A 20,369-nucleotide genomic window follows, 5' to 3' on the forward strand; every position below is an offset into this window, starting at 1 on the left:
TGTGGCGAAGATGGGTCACCCTTATCCATCTGTCCTATCTTGGCGTTGTTACACGTGGGCGTCCAGAGCGTGGCCGATCGATGGCGTCATTTGTGTTCTGGTAGCGTCTCACCCGTGCAGAAATGGTGTTCCCGTGGCAGTGGAAATGTGCAGCCACTTGTCGTTGAGACATTCCCCCATGGACCATCCCAATGGCCTCATGACGTTGTGCAGATGTGAGCCTTGGCATGCTATGCGTTTCAATAGCCGTTTAATTTTTTGAACGATCGCAAGGGCAGGGGTTGAGCTTTCCAAAGTGACAGTATTGTGTGGCATTCATTTGCTCTGTTTCTCTTTCCCGGAATGCACGTGCAACAACGTATTGCACGTCTCAAGGACGAACCCACTGACGTCACGGAACATTGCACGTGCATGCATGTTGGATACATGTCACTAATCTCTGAGTTTAAAATCCTTATGTGTCTACACAGGTTTGATAAATTTAGATTTTAAATTTTTGTTTGCACAGTTTCTTTATGTGCCTAATATATATCAAACAACCTAAAGTGGTGCCTTTTGCTATTTAGAGATTTTTGGCATTGGTATTTTTCGATTTCCATCAAAACAGTTGGGTGGATTTTGTTTCTGTAACACAACTTTAAAACCATAAAAGATTTTTCATCCAAGCCTGGTACATGTAATAACCAAGGGCTGAAGTGGTGCCTTTTGCCATTTAGGAATTTTTCAAAATTTGATTTTTCCCTGTTTCTGTGGCAACAAGTTAGACTTAGCTGAAATGGAGGTACGTGTCATTTCTGGAGCACAACTCGAAAACGTTCAATGCCTTTGAACCATACCTGGCAGATGTATCAAACATATCCCAAAGTTGTGCCTTTTGCTATTTACTGATTTTTTTCTCGATTTCCATAGAAACTGGGTACTGTAAATCAATAAAATAATGCGAGCTACTTATTAATGCGAAAAATGCGACTATATCTGAAGCGCATTAATAAATCACGCATTATTATATTGTCTTTTGCACTCGATATCATTATTACTAGTATTTGGGTCATGATAACCCAGTGAACAAAGACGAACGATTGATTCACAAAAATTTCTTTATTGACACAATAACATCAACATTATATTATATCAACAAGTAAAATACATTCTGGGGAAGAAAGATTGAGCACTAATCATTTAAGTTGTATTACAGTCTTTGAATAAACAGTCTAGTTTGCATGGTTTGAACTCACTGGACCACGACCTGCCAACTGCCATCCACGTAAGATTACCTCACGATTTCTGCCTACCTTTTCAATTGCTCTCTGCATCCAGCGAGCATGAACAGGTTTCATGACGCTAATTCTCAAATCAACACGTTTGTCATCTGGAAATGTCACAAACTGAGATCATCCTGTCTACAGTCAATTACTAGCACTAACAGTTGAAAGGAACGCCCCATGTGCTCGGGGAATTAAGATGTTTACACTAGAGTCGGATTAAATACTAGTATAGTATTTCCGAAAGTTGTGAGTGTAGTCATTAGTGAGTATAGTCATTCTGGTCAACCATTTCCTGATTTATCTCCTCGCATTAATAAATGCATGCATTTTCGTTTTGAGGTTTGCACTCGCATTATTTAATACACGCATTAGTTTGTTGATTTACAGTATGTGTATTAACCAAGGGCTGGAGTGGTGCGTTTTGTTATTTAGGACTTTTAAGAAAACTTTCAAGGGCAACAAGTTTGACTTTCAATTTGACCATATCTCTAAAACTAATAGGTATTCTTTCATGAAACTGCACACACAAAAACCAGGTTGTCAAAAGGTCTTTGTGCTATTTGGGGTGTTAAGAATATATGTTTTGCCCCGTTTCCATGGCAGCAAGTTTGATGTTGACTCTGTTCATAGTGTTGTTTTTGTCATTACCATATCTTGAAAGAGTACAACATATTCTTTCTTGAAACTGAGCACAAACAAATCCACATTGTCAACTGCTGCCTTTTACTATGAGGGATTTTAAAATTTGTATATTTTCCTTTGACTGTGTACCAAAATTCAATAACTACACTTGTATACAGATGGACAGATTAGATAGAAATTGTTTGTATTGTTTTAAAGTTTGATTAAACTTGTATATGTGTTGTGCTTAATAAGGTAGGAGATAGATGCTCCTGCTGTTGATCACTGGATTGTCTTGTCCTCACTCGATTATTTATAGACTGTCGCCATATAGCTGGAATATTGCTGAATGTGGCGCAAAACTGAACTCACTCACTCACTAATAACGTAGGTCTCAGAAAACAGTGGTTATAAGCACCTCCCACATAGAAGGCATCAACACTGCTGAGTAGAAGAATGATTACAATTTTTATGGATAGACAATTTTTTTTATTCTGTGAAGGGCGACGTTTCGACATAGATGCTAATGTCGTTGTCAAGCAAGTTATACATGAGAAACAAATAGAGAGAATATATACATGACTTGTTATTACAGTAGATTGGGGATGAGTTGTTTGTACAATAAATGAGGTTATATAGCTACAATGTAGGGCTCCATGGTCCTTTTTGGCTGTATCCCCAAAGAACTCAATTAGCCATTTAGAACTTATGCATTGTCAAATTTCTAGTTTGGAAAATACAGGACTTCTTTGAATAGAAGCGATAAAACCTGTTCACATCCGTAAGTCTCAAGTCGATTATAAAATTCTGACTAGTTGTTTGTACAATAAATGAGGTTATATAGCTACAATGTAGGGTTCCATGGTCCTTTTTGGCTGTATCCCCAAAGAACTTCTGCATTGTCAAATTTCTAGTTTGGAAAATACAGGACTTCTTTGAATAGAAGCGATAAAACCTGTTCACGTCTGTAAGTCTCAAGTCGATTATAAAATTCTGACTAGGCAATCCAGGGACTGAGATCATATGATATGATTTCAGAGCAAATAGTGATACTGTCACCTGGTTCTGAAAAAATAGTAGATGGTGATCTTGTATGGATCATGTCACTTTCAGTAATAGGAAATGCTTCCTTCGATAACTTTAAAATTGAATTATCATTGAACTGGAAGTACTGGAAGTTTAGATCAATTCATTACAAAGCATATTTTTGGATTTAAGAATATTATTTGGGAAAATGGCTCTCAAAACAGTGGAAACCTTTGCACAAACAGGCATGAAAACAGAAAATTTCATGATCATAGTCGAGATGGGTGCAAGGTTCACATCAAATGAATTCAAACATCTATCTTAAACAACACATCAAACATTTCCAGTGATTCATTTCAAGAATATGTACTACCAAGGACATTCTTTTATTTTACACCAGACCGTCGTCCATTAAATGCAGCTATGGGAACATTTTAACTATTTTAGGATGCTTCTTATACCAAACATAGAACATCAGTGCTAAGAATACCCAATCTTGACTACCTTGACAAACAGATCCCATTTGGTGTAAAGGAAAACTGGAAATAATATGAAATGGATCACTGAAAATTAGTCCTGCACGTGTCCTGCCCTACCGTGGCCCGGGCCATTCACAAAATGTGGCCAAAACTGGAAAGATGTTTTGCCTGAACGGTGTCCTCCCAATAGTCATACGTCCCACTGGTCATCCGGGTTAAAACAACATATGGTATGGTTGACTGCACCAACAACTACCTTTGTAATACCTTTGTAAAAATACAGTGGAATGATCCAAGAAACAATAATACAGCTTCACATTAGTGAGCTTTAATAATCCGTCTCCAGCATAGTATACATACATAATCTGATCTTGAGCATAGTAAACATACATAATCTGTACACTTAAACTGTATCATTAACACGTTATTCTTTATTTAAATAACTTCAATAACTTAAATTCACAGTTTCGCCTGTTGTATACCTCGCCTAGAGGTAAGTATTCCACTTCAATCAATCCTGCCATGATAACAAGAGTGATATGCTAGATTTGATGTAGCCATTTTGATGTAATAGAAAAAATTTCATTTATGTTAGTAAAAGATTTCTTGGCGTTAAGACAAGTACATCTAGTGTTATGGGTTATGGTGAATGTGGTAGGGCGACTATAAATATATGTATGTTTTATGTACTATAGGCCTGTGGCCTCGTCAGTACGGAATAAAGGTTGATCGAAGATATCCTAGAGTCTATAACATGGAAAGTTATCAAACTCAGTAGAGTTTAACATTGATTTAAATGGTTTGATTATCAACCAACGTTTGTGGTGTATTATATGCATATAACTTCAATGTAATTTACTTTAATAAAATTCGTTTATATGTTTTCATTACCAAAAAACTGTGGCATTCTCAGTGTTAGAGATTAAACTAACCTCAAGCTCTCTAATGGTTAAGTTTTGTTTTAAGGTTGTTCAATCAGAGAATTGCATTATGAGGGAAGTGTATTCTATTTTAGATCTGGCTGGTATTCTGAAGTAAAGATACCTTAATGAGCAACGGCTTTTATTATGCATGGTTGTCTCCCTTAGAGGTAAATGTTCCAGTTTCCATGTCTTTATTAAAACAACGACTACAAGATAAATTCATTACGTATTGGTACCAGGAGATGAGGAAATCTACTACCTATATGTTATTCAAACAATTTAAGGTGAAATGATCTATTGTTTTTGCTAATCCACAAATTTCTTGATCAAGTGGCAATGAAATTGATGTATTGCCTATCTGAGGTGCTGTTGCCTATTATGAGGGAATGGCAGCTATAATCTAAGGCTGCATCATTGTCATTGAGGAAGTAGGACTGACTTAGGTAATGAGGGCAGGACATAGAATTTTTGTGAAAATTGTTGATCTTCAATGACAAAATCTAACACAACTGAACCCAACACCTAGTGCAATTCGCCGCCAACACCTTGAATTTGTGGAAAGGGTGAGTTTCCAAGTACAGGGTTGTTGAAAGCTTTGTTTAGAAAAGCAGACGAAATGCAGCAAATGGATGCCCCTGTATCTATTAAACAAGTTGTTGTTTCAGTGCCAAATATTACCTGAATTACACTTTTGGCAAGGGGTGTAGCTGAGGACACAGTTGGAATTTCACTTCCAAAGTTACTTTCCATACCAGACTCCATATTGGCCATGACACCTTATAGTATGTACCGTACTATAATTAAGAAAAGACAAGAAATCAACAATGTAAAGTAGTACTTACAATTTTTGAAGACTTTTTCTTCTTTGGTTGGTGTCTTTACAGGAGTTGGTGGTCCTTAATCCAGTGCAGAGATCAGAGGTGGATGCAGTTGCTTGTTATTCCATGTGTTCTTGTAGCTGGTTGTAGTTCCGAAAATCGTTGATTCTCTGCCAACTATTATGATATGGGTCTTGGGTCCAAGTGATGGTTCCGGTGAAACCCCTTATCTAACTGACGTGCTGGTCTGCTTGGGGGAATTAACTCAGCAAAGAGTCCGAAGTCGCAAGAAGCTAATCACAATTTTATTTACAAGAACGGAATAACATGGGGTGTCCACAGAGAGTCGGTACAACCCTATGGGCTGAGGGCTAGAGCTGACCTGTGTTGGGAGTCTAAACCCTACTGACAAATGAATGGAAATAGTGACTATTTATCTAAAATTGAAACAAGGAAGTGATTATGATTTGTTGACTGATACAAAAATGGGTGTAACCTACAATAACTAATGAAATACAGAATATAACAAAATGGGGTGTGTCCTACAAAAACTAGTTCATTGACCAGACAGCGGGAGTACTTAATCCTGCTAATCCTATTTCAACTGGCACTAATCTTGTTGGCACTTTTACTGGATGCTTGGATGCTTACTCTTAATGAGCCTAAGTTGATGTGTCAATTATAGGTGCTTGGATTACAATAGATGTGTTTTACTCTGGGCCATGTCTTAATGACCCTAAATTGGTGTTTGCTTAATGTTATTGTAATATGGGCGATGACATGTTTTCTTTATCAAAGCAGTTTATTAAAACGTCTAGACATAACTTTGTGTTACTAACAGTTTGAGTCTTTGATACCTTAGGATAGGATTTTATCTTGAACATCTGTGAAATTGTGCAGCCGTAATTTACACCTTTTTCAATAGTATGTCTGTGAGATGAGTTTTACTACTTTTGACTGGGGTCTTTCTCTAAGCTATTACTGATACATGATGAAGCTAATATTCTATATTATATATTTTCCTAATATCTTAATCCTAATATATTGCTTGTAGTGGTACTAATTAATAATGAATTTTGTATGAATAATTATTCCATGATATACCCTTCAAATACACAGAGGGGCGTTGCATGCAGCTCAGTTCTAATTGTCTCCTTACAGACAGCCACAGTTCCTCTATCAATCATATCCAGCCTTAAGTTTTCTAAACTCCTTGGTTTGTTTTTAGAAACAAGAATACCAAGCCACCTCCTGTCACCAACAGTCAATTTCTTGGCCTACCTGCGCCTCCCTGGTGCTCAATGCCATATCCATTTGCAATATTTTTCAAAACACGATAAACAGTGGACAAAGGGATGCCTGTTCTACTTGAAATCACTTTAGCTGATCTGATGTCCTTGTTATAATACTCTAAAATCAACTTCCTCTTCTCTAAATCATCCATACTGAGGATCACTGAAAATGTCGTCTGCTAGCAAGTAAACAAAGGGGGATAACTCGTCACAAACTAATGAAAAAGGATTAACTGAGTTGTCTCTCTTGAATGAAACCAAGGTGAGGTGAAATTGGGTTAAAGTCGTGCTTGAGAATATTTCGCTCATATGACGACGTGCATGCGTGTGTATGTGTATGTGCGGCTGCTTGTACTAGCCAGACTGAAGCTGGGTTTTTTTTATGGTGCTAGCCCACTGAGATACCATGCCGCAGTGAAGCATGAATACCCCACTCAGACACATTATACTGACTCAGAGCCCACCAGTCCTTGTTGTACCCATTAATGCCGAGCGCCATGCAGAGACCAACAAGTACTATATTTTAACGTCTTTTGGTATGACACGGCCGGGGATCGAACCCGCGACCTTCCGCTCTCCGGGCGGACGCTCTAACTACTACACCACGGAGGCGGTTGAGTGAAACCAAGCACTTGATAGCTGGTCAAGGTTGTTTATACTAGAAATCCGATTAAACATATTCCTAAAATTCTCAATAATTACTGATCATACTATATATGCCAAACTATGCATTCTTCGAGAAGCATCTAAGAACATGAAATGTTCAGGGTCTAATATTGATGCATCATACCCATTTTCAGCACTATATGAGCAGAACCTGAGCAGCTACTCTGTTTTCAAAGAACAATACTCTGTAAACTACTAGAATCCAAAGTGGCTACCTAACAATTGACATTTTGACATGCATCAAAGAACAAACAAATTTCAGCCCACCACGTTACTACTTACTGCAATGCTAACAATGTATCTTAAGTAGCAAAGAAGATAGGTTTTTAAAAAAAATAATGTTAGGAGAACATAGACATCCCTCAGGGATCAGTCCTAGGACCTTTACTCTTTTTGGTTTATATCAATGATATTGTTGAAGATATACAGTGTAATATTAAATTATTTGCCGATGATACATCCTTATATGTGATAATTGATGACCCTATGGTATCTTCCAATATGTTAAACGATGATTTAGAAATAATAGCTAAATGGGCCCAGGCATGGAAAGTAAACTTCAATCCCAATAAAACTGAATCTATCATTTTTTCTAGAAAGAAAACAGTAACATCAATGCCAGATCTTATAATGAATGATATACCGATAAAGTCTGTTGACACTCATAAACATCTGGGGCTGACTTTACAAAGTGATGGCCACTGGAATATACATATAGATGATATTATTTCTAAAGTCAGTCCTATGATCAATTGTTTAAGAAGTCTGAAATACCGCCTTCAGAGGAAAACCCTCCAAACCCTGTATAGTTCATTTGTTTTACCACTTTTTGACTATTGTGATTATATTTGGAATAACTGTACACAAACTCAAGAGTTATTGTTAGAAAAACTTCACTTAGATGCTTTAAGAACCATATGTGGATCAGTTAGAGGAGTTTGTCATTCCAAAATCTACCATGAAACTGGTTTTTCATCATTAAAGGAACGTCCGTAAAACCACCAAATGTATGTATTTCATAAAATGTTCCATAATAAAACTCCAAAGTATTTATCAGATCTAATTCCAATAAATATATCCTCTGTATCCACATATGGATCTAGATCTAGTAATATGCTTCAAGTACCATTATGTCGCACAGAAACATATAAAAATCGCTTTTACCATCCTCTGTGATGGAGTGGAACAAGTTAGATAATGATACAAGAAACATAGATTCCGTTGCCATGTTCAGGAAACACTTTGATCGAAATGTCTCATCCAACGCACATCATGTCTTCAGAAACACTGGTAATAGATTTAATCAAATAATTCATTGTAAGTTAAGACTTGGCTGTAGTGACTTAAACGCACATAAATTTGACCGTTTTCTTCAAAATACGCCTACTTGCACTTGTGGCCATCATTATGAAGATGCCATTCATTTTCTATTTATCTGTCCAAATTTTAATTCAATTCGACGCAGTGTTTCTATTACATAAATGGTTTTAATATTCAATCTGTACTATGTGGAAGTTACTCATATTCTGATCGAAATCAATGAAAATATTGTAAAATCTGTACATGACTATTTTACCTTAACAAAACGATTTTTTACCTAATTGATTAATTATACTACTGTGTTTTTCATTAAGTCTTCTACTCCTCAAATGGTGTGTTCTCTTGTCTGTAATGATGAATGTATATAAAATGTTTCCCATCGCATTGTATTCGGAGAGGTATTTCTATAGGCTTATAGCCTGTTTACCAATCCGTTCATTTAATAATGAATAAATATTGTTTAAATCACATAGACAACAGAAGCAAACATCAGACTATCCATAGCTAATCAAGATATCAACAAAAAAACAAAACAATTCTAGATTATTCATGTTTGAGGTATTGACACAAAGTCTGCAAATTTTCAAACTTGTGCAGATCATACATTCAGATCTATAGATTGCTGAAAATCATTACCCCACTAAAATGGCAAATTTCCCCTGAACATCTTAAATCCAATACAGCCGTCAAACTACATAACTTTTGATATATGACTAAAAACAGAAAATGTACAGCAACCAAAGGCGACATTAGAACCAGCTTCTGCAAGACTTCTCCCTGGTTAGTTAGCTTTTGAAAAAATTGTGAAGAAGTCTTGGAAATTTTTTGAAGAGAACTTTGGTCCAGAAGTAGCACTCAATATGGCGATCATGGAAGGCCCTTTCTTGTGCTCAATGTGCTGAGTAGTACCTGGACACAAAGTATGGCAAGTTTGAAACTTCTGGAGTTGATAGTTCGAGCTCAGCACATTTTGGGAGCCAAGTGGTGGAAAACACGGCCCAAAACTTCAATCCAATATGGTGCATTTTAGCGATCTGACCCTCCATGCAAAATTTTAGGGAATTTGATTGTGCATCTGCACAAGAAATTTGAAAGCTATTTGAGCAGTAGTTTTGGAGCTATTTGTTGTTGAAATTGATTTTTTAAAATTGATTTTGAATTAACTGCCATTTGCTATTGGGCCTAGAGCCTTGAGACTTTTGCGGAAACAGATTCAGCACTGTGATTCTTAGCACTGGTTTAGGAACTATGTTTGGTACAAAATACAGCAGAATAATGAATAAAAATAATCCGAACGATTACAATAAGTCTCCTTGCCTTGAGGCATGGATCCCTACTAATCCAGTGTTTTCACAAGGCGATAATCCAGATTATGCTGTTGAGAGCACAGACAACAGGACAACAGTATTATATTTCATCCATTTTATTTCGTATACAAAATCATCCAACATGAAGTAGGTGAGATGCAGCATCTGCAAACTCTCTGCTGCTGATTTGTCTACTCCTGAGATCATGTCTTAAGACACCTCCTAAGATCATGTCTTTGGACATCCAGGCGACATTCCAAGTCCCTGTATTTCATTTTCTTCAAGGGATGTTTTTTGTCCACCGCCGAACTGCAACAGGCGGACTTCAGTGTGAGTCTCCTCAGAGGAGAGTGCCACCCCTCCAGATGGTTGTTGGTGTGGGGTTACCTTTTTGTCTACATGTACATGGGGATGAGTATGGTCACCTTTCACCATCGTCACAATGTCATTGACAGTTGATGCAGTGGAGTTATAGTTCTTTTCTATGCACTTCCAGGATATCCAATCACGCTTCCTCTTATTCACTTGGTACAAAAATCCACCAACACATAGGTATCTTCCACCACGAGATGTAAGGAGAAATCTCTGATTTAACTGTGCATCAGCCATTTCGAAATTGAATGCTCTCTACCACAAGGTCTTTCCTTATATATCCAAATTGAATGAAATATGTTCATCATTGTAAAATTACATGATGACATTGATGACATTTTGGGTGAACTATGTGAGTGAACTATGATCACGCCTTACACAATGCTCACGTTATCGAAAATTGTAAAACAACAACTAGTAGATTAGCGTGACTCAAGCAACCCCTTCAACATAAAAAAGGTCGACTTCTTGTCAATATACCAATCAGCCATGAAGGTCAAGTGTTATAAACCAACTGAGTACAGTGTAATTTAAACTGTTATAGGGTATTTTTGCAGATGATCCTAATTATACAAATACCTATTTGCAGCTAGATTTTGATGCTCTGTGGCCCTATTTTAGGTTAGTTTCCCAGAACTGTCATTTGTACCATGCTTTGTGCTTGATAATAAATTATGGTCATCAACTTGCTGCATGTGAACGTGTGAAGCCCAATTCTGGTGTCCCCCAGCATGATATTGCTGGACTATTGCTAAAAGCGGCGTAAAAACCAACTCGTTCACTCACTCACTGCATGTGAACATCATCAGTATACTGATGCATAAATTTGGTTAGATTTTAATGCTCTTCATCACTATTTGCTTTGCTTTGCTTTTTTTTTGAGTTATTGCATCACAGTTTTTTTAATCATGACATATCTGGGCTGGTAACTTAATCTTATCTTGTTCTAAACGGAATAGAGTCATATTGCTGCACTTTTCTTGTTTCCAGGTTGGTACGAAGGCCCCTCAAGCAGCTGGCAAGATCCACACTGACTTTGAAAAAGGGTTTATCATGGCTGAAGTGATGGCATTTGAAGACTTCAAAGAAAATGGCACAGAGGTGGCGTGCAAGGTAAGTTAGCTGGTTGGTTGGTTTGTAGTTTAACGCCATCCTCAGCAATATTCCTGCTATATGGAGGCGGTCTGGAAAATAATCGAGTCTGTACCAGATGATCCAGTGATCAACATCATGAGCATCGATCTACTCAATTGGGATACGATGACATGTGTCAACCAAGTCAGTGAGCCTGGCCACCCTATCCCGTAGTCGCCTCTTATGACAAGTATGGGTTACTGAAGACCAATTCTAACCTGGATCTTCACGTGTGGCAAGGTAAGTCAAAGTACAAGGTACACAGATGTGCATAAATCTTTAGCTGACATGAACATTTAAGCTGTTTTAGGTTGAGTCTCTGGGATTCAAGCGAACTCAGGAATCTGAGGGATATCATTTGTCTTCTCGACCCGTGAAGATCCGGGGTAGAATAGGTCTTCGGCAACCCATGTTTGCCACAAAAGGCGACTATCCTTGTCGTAAGAGGTGACTAACGGGATCGGATAGGACGAATGGAACGAAAGGAGCGAATGGAAAGAAATAGCAACGAATGGGACGGTGTATCATTGACCACCGTCTTATATATGCAAACCTACTTTGCATTTCATGTGCACTCATTTCCGGGCGTATTCAGGCGATACGACCAGTTTGCAGTGGGTGTGATTGAGCGAGCAGTTTTAAATGAAAAAACCTAAATGTCTTCAGAACATGCCACCCTCCATGATAGACCCATGTCTATCATTAAAACTGACTAAATGGGAGAAACATAAAGAAAACTATCTATGAGTATGTACATCAGCTGCTGTTACAAACATCATTTCAAATTCATCATTCAACTCCATTCAAGAGGGCAGATCTTTGTGATAGGCCTATTCAAGACTGTAGAGCCAACCTGAACATCAAGAACATGCACATGACCATCCTTTCCAGGATAGGTCTTCAGTACTCTACCTAGAGACCAAACACCACGAGGAGTATCCGGAGATACTACAATCACAACGTCATCGACTTGTAGGTCTCGGGATGGTGTGAACCATTTCTTTCTGATGTTGAGAGATGACAGCCACTCTCTCATCCATCTTTTCCGCGCATGTCTGATGAATTCTTGAACTCTTCTCCATCGCTTCTTAGGGCTGAAGGAGGTAGAGTCTAACTCTGGCGCAAATTCCCCACCTACCTGACCATGTATGCAATGTTTGGGCGTTAGTGGAACATCATCCTGTGGATGTGCACTTTGATATGTCAAAGGTCTAGAATTCATTAGAGCTTCCACTCCTGTGAAGGCTGTCATGAGTTCCTCATCACTATCATCCCCCTGAACTCAAATAGCATAAATAGTTCTTTTGGCCGACTTCACCAATGATTCAAAGACTCCTCCAAAGTAATAATAATAATAAACTAGGATTGCCTCCTGGGCAATTCTGACGGTCTTCAGACTTCCCCTATACACCCCCGTGGCTACCTTCACTTGTACTGTTGCTTTGGACGCCAGCTGGACCGTCCATTTTAACCCTCGGAGTTACGGGTGTTGAAGTGTATTGAAGTGCTAGAAAGCGTCCAAAACGCAGGCTAAACATGTTTTTGAGACGAGAGCGGATCGGTGAAATGCAGCCGGGGTCGCGGGGTCATGTACCTTTTAAATAGTTCCCATAGAAGATATAGTTCTCTCTTTAACAGCGGGTAGCTCCGCCATCCTTGGGTCTACGGTCCAAACGATTAGAGCTCTGGTATCACCATGACCCTAGCTATCTGACGCATACACGTATGTGTATATACTGCTCTTGTGAAAAAAACCCCATAGATTTATGTGTATATAGTGCATTTGTTAAACACCCATTCAAAACAAAAATTGAAACAAAACTCATATCTGACTCTTATCTGTACTTACAATGTTTATTCATGCAAACTTATTATCGATGCTGTATGGCTAGGATAATGCCGATGTAACGTAAAGGCCAATTCAAGGGAAACTATTTCTTTGGGCATGGGATGACTTCCAGCTCAGATTTGACAGCTCCTTGTCATTGTCAATTACATCTGGCGTTGAAATTCACATCGTCTCCCGTATTTGCACGTGAACCACGCTTTGCAGTGGTAGTCTTTTTATAGGAGATATCTGTTCTCCCGCGTGAGCGCTTTTATCTGATAGTGAAGCGACCTGTGGGATGTTTATCTGTATCATAAATTGCAACTGTGTAATGTGACTAACAAATTGTCTGCTTTTAAATTTCATGTTATTACTTTTCTGTTTTTCAATGACAACGTAATGAATAGATGTTTTTTAAATAAAACTCATTTTGACTGTGTACTTACAATGTCTATTAATGCAGAATAAAGCTGTCTTTTGCAGTATTCAAGAACATTCCATGAAATATCACCAAATTAACTGACCGGTTCAGGCTGATATTCAGTCATAGTATAAAGAAATATGTTATGAAGGCTCACAGCAAACTGTCTATAAAACAAACATTTTGAAAATATACATCTTCTCTGCTGAGGAGTATCAAATGTGCGTTTATGTGCTGGATTCCTGCAATCATGATGATGTAGCAGAACGGGTTTGCGCGATCCTGGCACAGTCAAGCTGATAAACAAACTGCTGGAGTCCCAGTTGTTACTTAAAGCGCATTGATTTTGGGGCACTGGAATACCAGGAAGCGGCGACTGTTGCTAGATTTTACTGGCGCTTCCTGTGATATGAGATAACTGACTGAAGGAAGCGACAGTAAAATCTAGCAACACTCGCTGCTTCCTTGAGTTAGTTTTCTCACAACTGAAAAAATGCGAAATCCTCATGTCCCTCTCTGTTTGGGGCGTAATTGTGACGTAACTATTGACTTTTACATAATAATAGTGTGAAGCAAAATTGTTCTACATTTTATTGTCTACAGTTTGGTACCTTCAAAAATGAAATCCATTGTGTTTTCGCAGAGCTGTGAACCCTATAAAAATGCGTTTTGCCAAATATTGACCAACTTCCAAGGGCAATAACTCCGACACTATTCAAGATATGGACATGCATTGAACAACCTAAGTAGTCCGGAGTGTGGGCTTTAAAACGATATATAGAACACTATTGTACTATTTGCCGTTCAGGAGCAGAGGATTGTAAAACAGAGGCACCGTCAAAAGGTGCGGAAATGTGCGAAATCGCTGAAGGCCGTGTTTCGCGTCGTAATGGTGGCGTTATTATTGATTTTACATAACCATGATGTGAAGCAAAAATGTTTCCCATTCAATTACCTAGAGGTTGGTACTTAGAAAAATGGAATCCACTCATTTTTCGCAGAGTTGAGACCTTTTTCTTAACCCTATGAAAACGCGTCTTAAAAAATTCACCAACTTTCAAGGGCGATAACTCCAAAACCATTCAAGATATCGACATGCCTTGAACAATTAAGGTGTCCAGAGTATAGGCTTTCCAGCGGTGTATCGAAGAACGCGATTGTACTATATGCCGTTCTGGAGAAGAAGATTTTTAAAGACAGGCACCGTCAAATCGTGAAAATCGGCAAAAAATTCAGTTTTTTCAAAATAGCGGAAAATTTGACCTGCTCGCCAACTTCCGGTATGTGTTGAATCGACGGGGAATGATGTTGTCTACATTGAGTGAAAATTTGGTCAATCTACCTCTTATAGTTTTTGAGTTATTCAGGTGCAAAGATTTCGACATTTTGGGTTGTCTGCCCTTATCGGAAGCCGGAAGTCGGGATTTTTTCGACATTGTATCAATTTCAGTATACAGGCTATCATCCCTGAAAGTTTCATGCAAATCGACCCAGCGGTTAGGTCAGGGGAGCGGGTACAAAATCGGTACAAATAATAATAATAATAACTAGGATTGCCTCCTGGGCAATACTGGCGGTCTTCAGACTTCCCCATATACACCCCGTGGCTACCTTTACTTATCCTGTTTCTTTGGACGGCAGCTGGATCGACCATTACAGTGTTTCTGAGATTACCAAGAAAGTAAATGTTCGTTAATGTGAAATGTTGACGCCCTAATTTGGCGCTGATTCAATGCAGCTAACACAAACTGCAGAAAAACAAACAGGAATGCACAGCCAAGCACAGCAAAGGAAATGAGCAATAAATACAGACATATACTAAAAGAGAGATTACTGGTAAATGTTGCCGATTTTGTTGTTATGAAAATATCAAGTATGATCCTGTCATAGTAACTCAACTCAACTCAGGCTTGCAAACAAACTGGTGGAGAGATTAGATCCTGCCAATTCCAGAACATTAACTCTTTTGAACGGAGCTACGGCCTGTTATAAAGGGAACTGTTTCTATGGGCATTGGAAAGCCAGGAAGCGGCGAATGTTGCCATATTTTACTGGCGCTTCCTTCACCTATCTCACCAGCTATCTCACCACTAACCAAATGCGAACAATCCGAATGCTCGTGTTTGTGTCGTAATTATTGACTTTTACATGACAATAATGTGAAGCAACAATGTTCCCCATTCAATTATCGTCAGTTTGGTTCCTTGAAAAACGGAATTCGTTGTGTTTTTGCTGAGCTGTGACAATTTTATGAACCCCATGAAAATGCGTCTTAGAAAATTCACCGACTTCCAAGGTTGATAACTCCACAACTATTTAAGATATCGACATGCCTTGAACAAACTATGTAGTCCGGAGTGTGGGCTTTCTAACGATATATCAAACACTATTGTACTATATGCCGTTCAGGAGGAGGAGATTTTTAAACACAGGCACCGTTAAACCGGAAAAATCGACCCAAAAATCAGTTTTTCCAAAATTGCGGAAAATGTCTTCTGCTGCCCGACGGATTTGATGTGTTGAACCGATGGCGAATGACGTTGTCTACATTGAGTGAAAACTTGGTCAAGTTATCTCTTACAGTTTTGGAGATATTGAGGTTGAAAGAATTTAAAATATTTTGACATTTTGGTTTATCTGCCCTTACCGGAAGCCGGAAGTCGGGATTTTTTCAACATTGTATCAATTTCAGCATACAGGCTATCATCCCTGAAAGTTTCATGAAATTCGTCCAAGAGGTTAGGTCAGAGCTGTGACATTTTTATGAACAATATAAAAATGCGTTTTGACAAAATTGACCAACTTCCAAGGGTAATAACTCCGACACTATTTAAGATATTGACATGCCTTGAGCAAACTAAGTAGTCCGAGTGTGGGCTTTTAAAGCGATATATAGAACACTATTGTACTATTTGCCGTTCAGGAGAAGAAGATTGTTAAACACAGGCACCGTCAAAACGTGAAGAAATGTGCAAAATCGCCATTCTTGTGCTTCTGTCGTAATGGTGACGTTATTATTGATTTTTTACATAACCATGATGTGAAGCAAAAATGTTCCCCATTCAATTACCTAGAGGTTGGTACTTAGAAAAATGGAATACATAGATTTTTCGCAGAGTTGAGACCTTTTTCTTAACCCTATGAAAATGCGTCTTAGAAAGATTCACCAACTTTCAAGGGCGATAACTCCCAAACCATTCAAGATATCGACATGCCTTGAGCAAACTAAGTAGTCAAAAGTATCCGCTTTCCAACGACGTATCGAACACGATTGTACTACATGCCGTTCTTGAGAAGAAGATTTTCAAAGACAGGCACCGTCAAAAACGTGCAAATCGGCAAAAAATGCAGTTTTTTTTCAAAATTGCGGAAAATCTATCATGGCGGCCAACTTCAGCTATGCATTGAGTCGCTGGGGAATGCTGTTGTCTACATTGAGTTAAAATTTGGTCAATTTATCACTTATTGTTTTGGAGTTATTCAAGTGTAAAGATTTCGACATTTTGGGTTCTCTGCCCTTACCGGAAGCCGGAAGTCGGGATTTTTTCGACTATGTATCAATTTCAGCACACAGGCTATCATCCCTGAAAGTTTCATGAAAATCCACCCAGCGGTTAGGTCAGGAGAGCTGTCACAAAAAACGTACAAATAATAATAAGAAGAAGAATAATAATCCGGGTAAAAACAGTAGGTCTTCCAGACTTTCGTCTGAAGACCTAATAACATTCGGATAAGAACAGTAGGTCTTCCAGACTTTCGTCTGAAGACCTAATAATAATTAGTCCATTTGTATTGCGCTAAATCCACACCAACAGCATGCTCATAGTGCAGACAAGATAGAATTTAGGAGTCACTTGTAAAACATAGGAAAAGGTATGTCTTTAGGTTTGCTTTGAAACATGTGACTGTTGGGCTTCTTCTAAGGTGAGCTGGTAACTCATTCCAGTTCATCGCGGCTGCCACATGAAAGGAACGAAAACCAAAGGATTTCAACTTCCATTTTTGAATGTGAAGTAAGTTTTTGTCACTGGAGCGAAGCTGTCTGCATGGAAGATATGGTTTGAACAGTTCTTTGAGATAGGCCGGAGCAGTGCCTAGTATGCACTGGTAGACAAGGATTAAAACTTTAAAGTTCACTCTAGCTCTTATGGGCAACCAGTGTAACTGTTTTAGAATAGGGTTCATGCTTGAGAACTTTGGTGCTTTGCTCACAATACGTGCAGCAATATTTTCTATGCGTTGCAGACGGTTTAAGAGCTCTTGTGGGATGATTAAAAGCAAGCTATTACAATAGTCTAATCTGGAATGAATGAGGGAACGAACAAGGGCAGTTGTAGAACATTCAGTCAGTAGATGGCGTATTTTTCCGATGGTCCAGATATGATATCACATGACTTGCAGATCTCTGATACTTGTCTTTCCATTGAAAGGTCTGACTGTAAGTATACTCCTAGATCTTTTACAGAAGTTGAGAAGTAAATCTCTGTTTCCCCAGTAGTGAGATGGCTGATGTTCACCTTTGACACACAGGCTTTAGAGCCTCTGTCTTATCCTCATTTAGTATTAGCATATTGTCATTCATCCATGACTTTACTGAAGAGCAGCAGTACTCAAGATTGGTCAATGGTGATGTGTCACTGGCTGGGAGAAAGCTGTCAACCATCTGGATGTCGTCAGCATATAGATGATGCAGTACCTGGTGATTGCTGATAACCTGCTCCAGCTGCCTGGTATACAGGGTGAAAAGTAACGGTCCCAGCACAGAGCCCTGCGGTACTCCGTAGTCAACTGTGACAGTGGAGGAATGAGACGTCTTAATGACTACTGACAGTTTTCGGTCAGTCACATAGGACCAAAACCAGGACAAAAGCAGTTTCTGGTGATCAACAGTATCGAACGCTGCTGAGAGATCTAGCAGGACTAATACTGCAACTTTGCCGTTATCCACTGCTTGCTGAAGATCATCCAGTACTCTGCGGAGGGCAGTTTCTGTGTTGTGGGCTTTTTTGATAGGCTGACTGAAACTTTGCCATAAGATTGTTCTGCTCCAGGAAATCCAAAAGCTGTGCATTCACAGCTTTTTCGAGGATTTTCGACAGGAAGAACAAATTGGAAACTGGTCGATAATGTTTCAAAGTATTTTTGTCCAGGTTAGATTTTTTAATCAGAGGTTTCACTGCTGCCTGTTTAACAGCATTTGGCACCTCACAACTATAGCTAGCATGACTAATGTTTATGATCCTGGTAATGACAGGGAGGAGGACATCCATGAGCCCCAGGAGCACATTTGTCGGGACTGGGTCCAACGCGCAAGTAGTTTTCTTGGAGTCTGTTATTAGACTCAGAACCTGGTTTTCACTTAAGGGTTGAGTTTTGCACATCCTGCATCCAGTAGATATGTGCTTTCCCGATATATTCTGATCACTTGGAACGAAGGCTTTTCTAATAGTAGTTACCTTCTCAGTGAAACATTCGTTGAAATCCTCTGCCAAGGATTCATCACTATCGGCATCAGGAAGTGTAAAGTCATTTTCTTTCCCAAGAAGCTTGGACATATGGGTCCACAGAGCTTTTGGCTTGTTAAGATTTGACGTTTGGGCATATGGTGCATTTGGGGGATTAAACAACCAGTGGACACTTTTGTTTGCCAAAGTTGATTTAATCACACCTGAATCTACAAATGGTTTAAAACATCTACTTTGTCTTCTAATCCACCAAAGGACGTTGTGACTGTCAGACCTCAATGTTACACATTGTAGAGGCAAATCTAATGCTTTTGCTACTGCAAGAATCAGTCTGACCCCAAGAACAGCAGCGAGAAGCCCAACCGTGGCATACTAACTGCGTTGAGAGGGGCAACACAACACTTGGAAGATACAAGATGACTAGTCCTTTGACTATCCCCATGAGTTGTAACTGAGAACTACAGTTCCGCCCTCATGATTTGTATCATGCATACCTCTGTATTTCTGATGAAGAATGAACCAGCAGCGTGTGTTGCATGCCTGTCTAAACCTGGTATCTGGCCCACACAAGTCCAACCTAAAGGTCTCAACCTAGCCACTGGCTCTCTTGGAAGGTCACAGATTTCTTTGAGGGAAGAATGCAGCTCTAAATAGTCCATGCCTATTAGGATGTCAACTATGGGCTGAGAACTTACCTCTGGGAATTTAATATTCCTCAAATGTGGCCATTGTTTGACATGTTTACGCCAATGAATAACTTCCATTCTACCTGTTACTTTGGTAGTTGTCAAAGCTGATATGGTCATGTCTACTGAACAATCCATACTCCCTTGGCCAACATCAATTAGCATACTGTCAAAGGTTGTCTGTATACTATTCAGGACATTAACTGACACTTGTTGTATATTACCTAGCACACCAAGTTCATATGCTACATCCTCGTTGATGTTAGTATGTGTACTATCATCATCGAGCAATGTGTTCACAGTCATTCTGGGATTACCATTCTTAAGAACGACAGGAATTGTCCTAAGAGCAAGATAATGTGCTTCCTGTTTAGAAGTTGACAAAGTGGTTGTCTCTGATCTACTTTCATGAGACTTTCTTGTGGTTGTATGATTAACCTCCGAAATACCACTGTCAGCCCTATCGTTCCAGCCCTAACATAACCTGTTATGATTTGCCTTACAGACATCAAGCCCACATTTCACAATTCTACTGCATGATTGACCCTGATGACCGATGTCAAGGCAGCGAAAGCATAAACCTAACTGTTTTGCCTTATCCCACCTTTCAGGTAGACCAAGAGATTGAACTGTGCACAGCCCCACGTGTCATGATCTGTTCCATGACAAACATGACATTGGCTTGCCTTAGCTCTGTTATGTGTGCTTGCGAATGTTCCTTTCTTATAACTATCTCTCTTATCTGT

General features: G+C 39.0%; 1 protein-coding gene across 1 annotated transcript in view; it reads left to right on the forward strand.

The window, feature by feature from the left end:
- LOC124265357 (obg-like ATPase 1) overlaps positions 1–20,369 on the forward strand; it is a gene marked incomplete at its 5' end in the record, with an annotated part of 191,500 nt that overhangs the window by 146,661 nt on the left and 24,470 nt on the right. The window contains one exon of the mRNA XM_046700132.1: positions 11,080–11,202. Within this exon, the coding sequence (XP_046556088.1) occupies positions 11,080–11,202 (123 nt within the window). The remainder of the gene's footprint in view (positions 1–11,079; positions 11,203–20,369) is intronic.

The sequence above is a fragment of the Haliotis rubra genome, unplaced genomic scaffold (genome assembly GCF_003918875.1).
Source record: "Haliotis rubra isolate DU_JTF1 unplaced genomic scaffold, ASM391887v1 Scf1210, whole genome shotgun sequence".
In the NCBI taxonomy this organism is placed as follows: Eukaryota; Metazoa; Mollusca; class Gastropoda; order Lepetellida; family Haliotidae; genus Haliotis; species Haliotis rubra.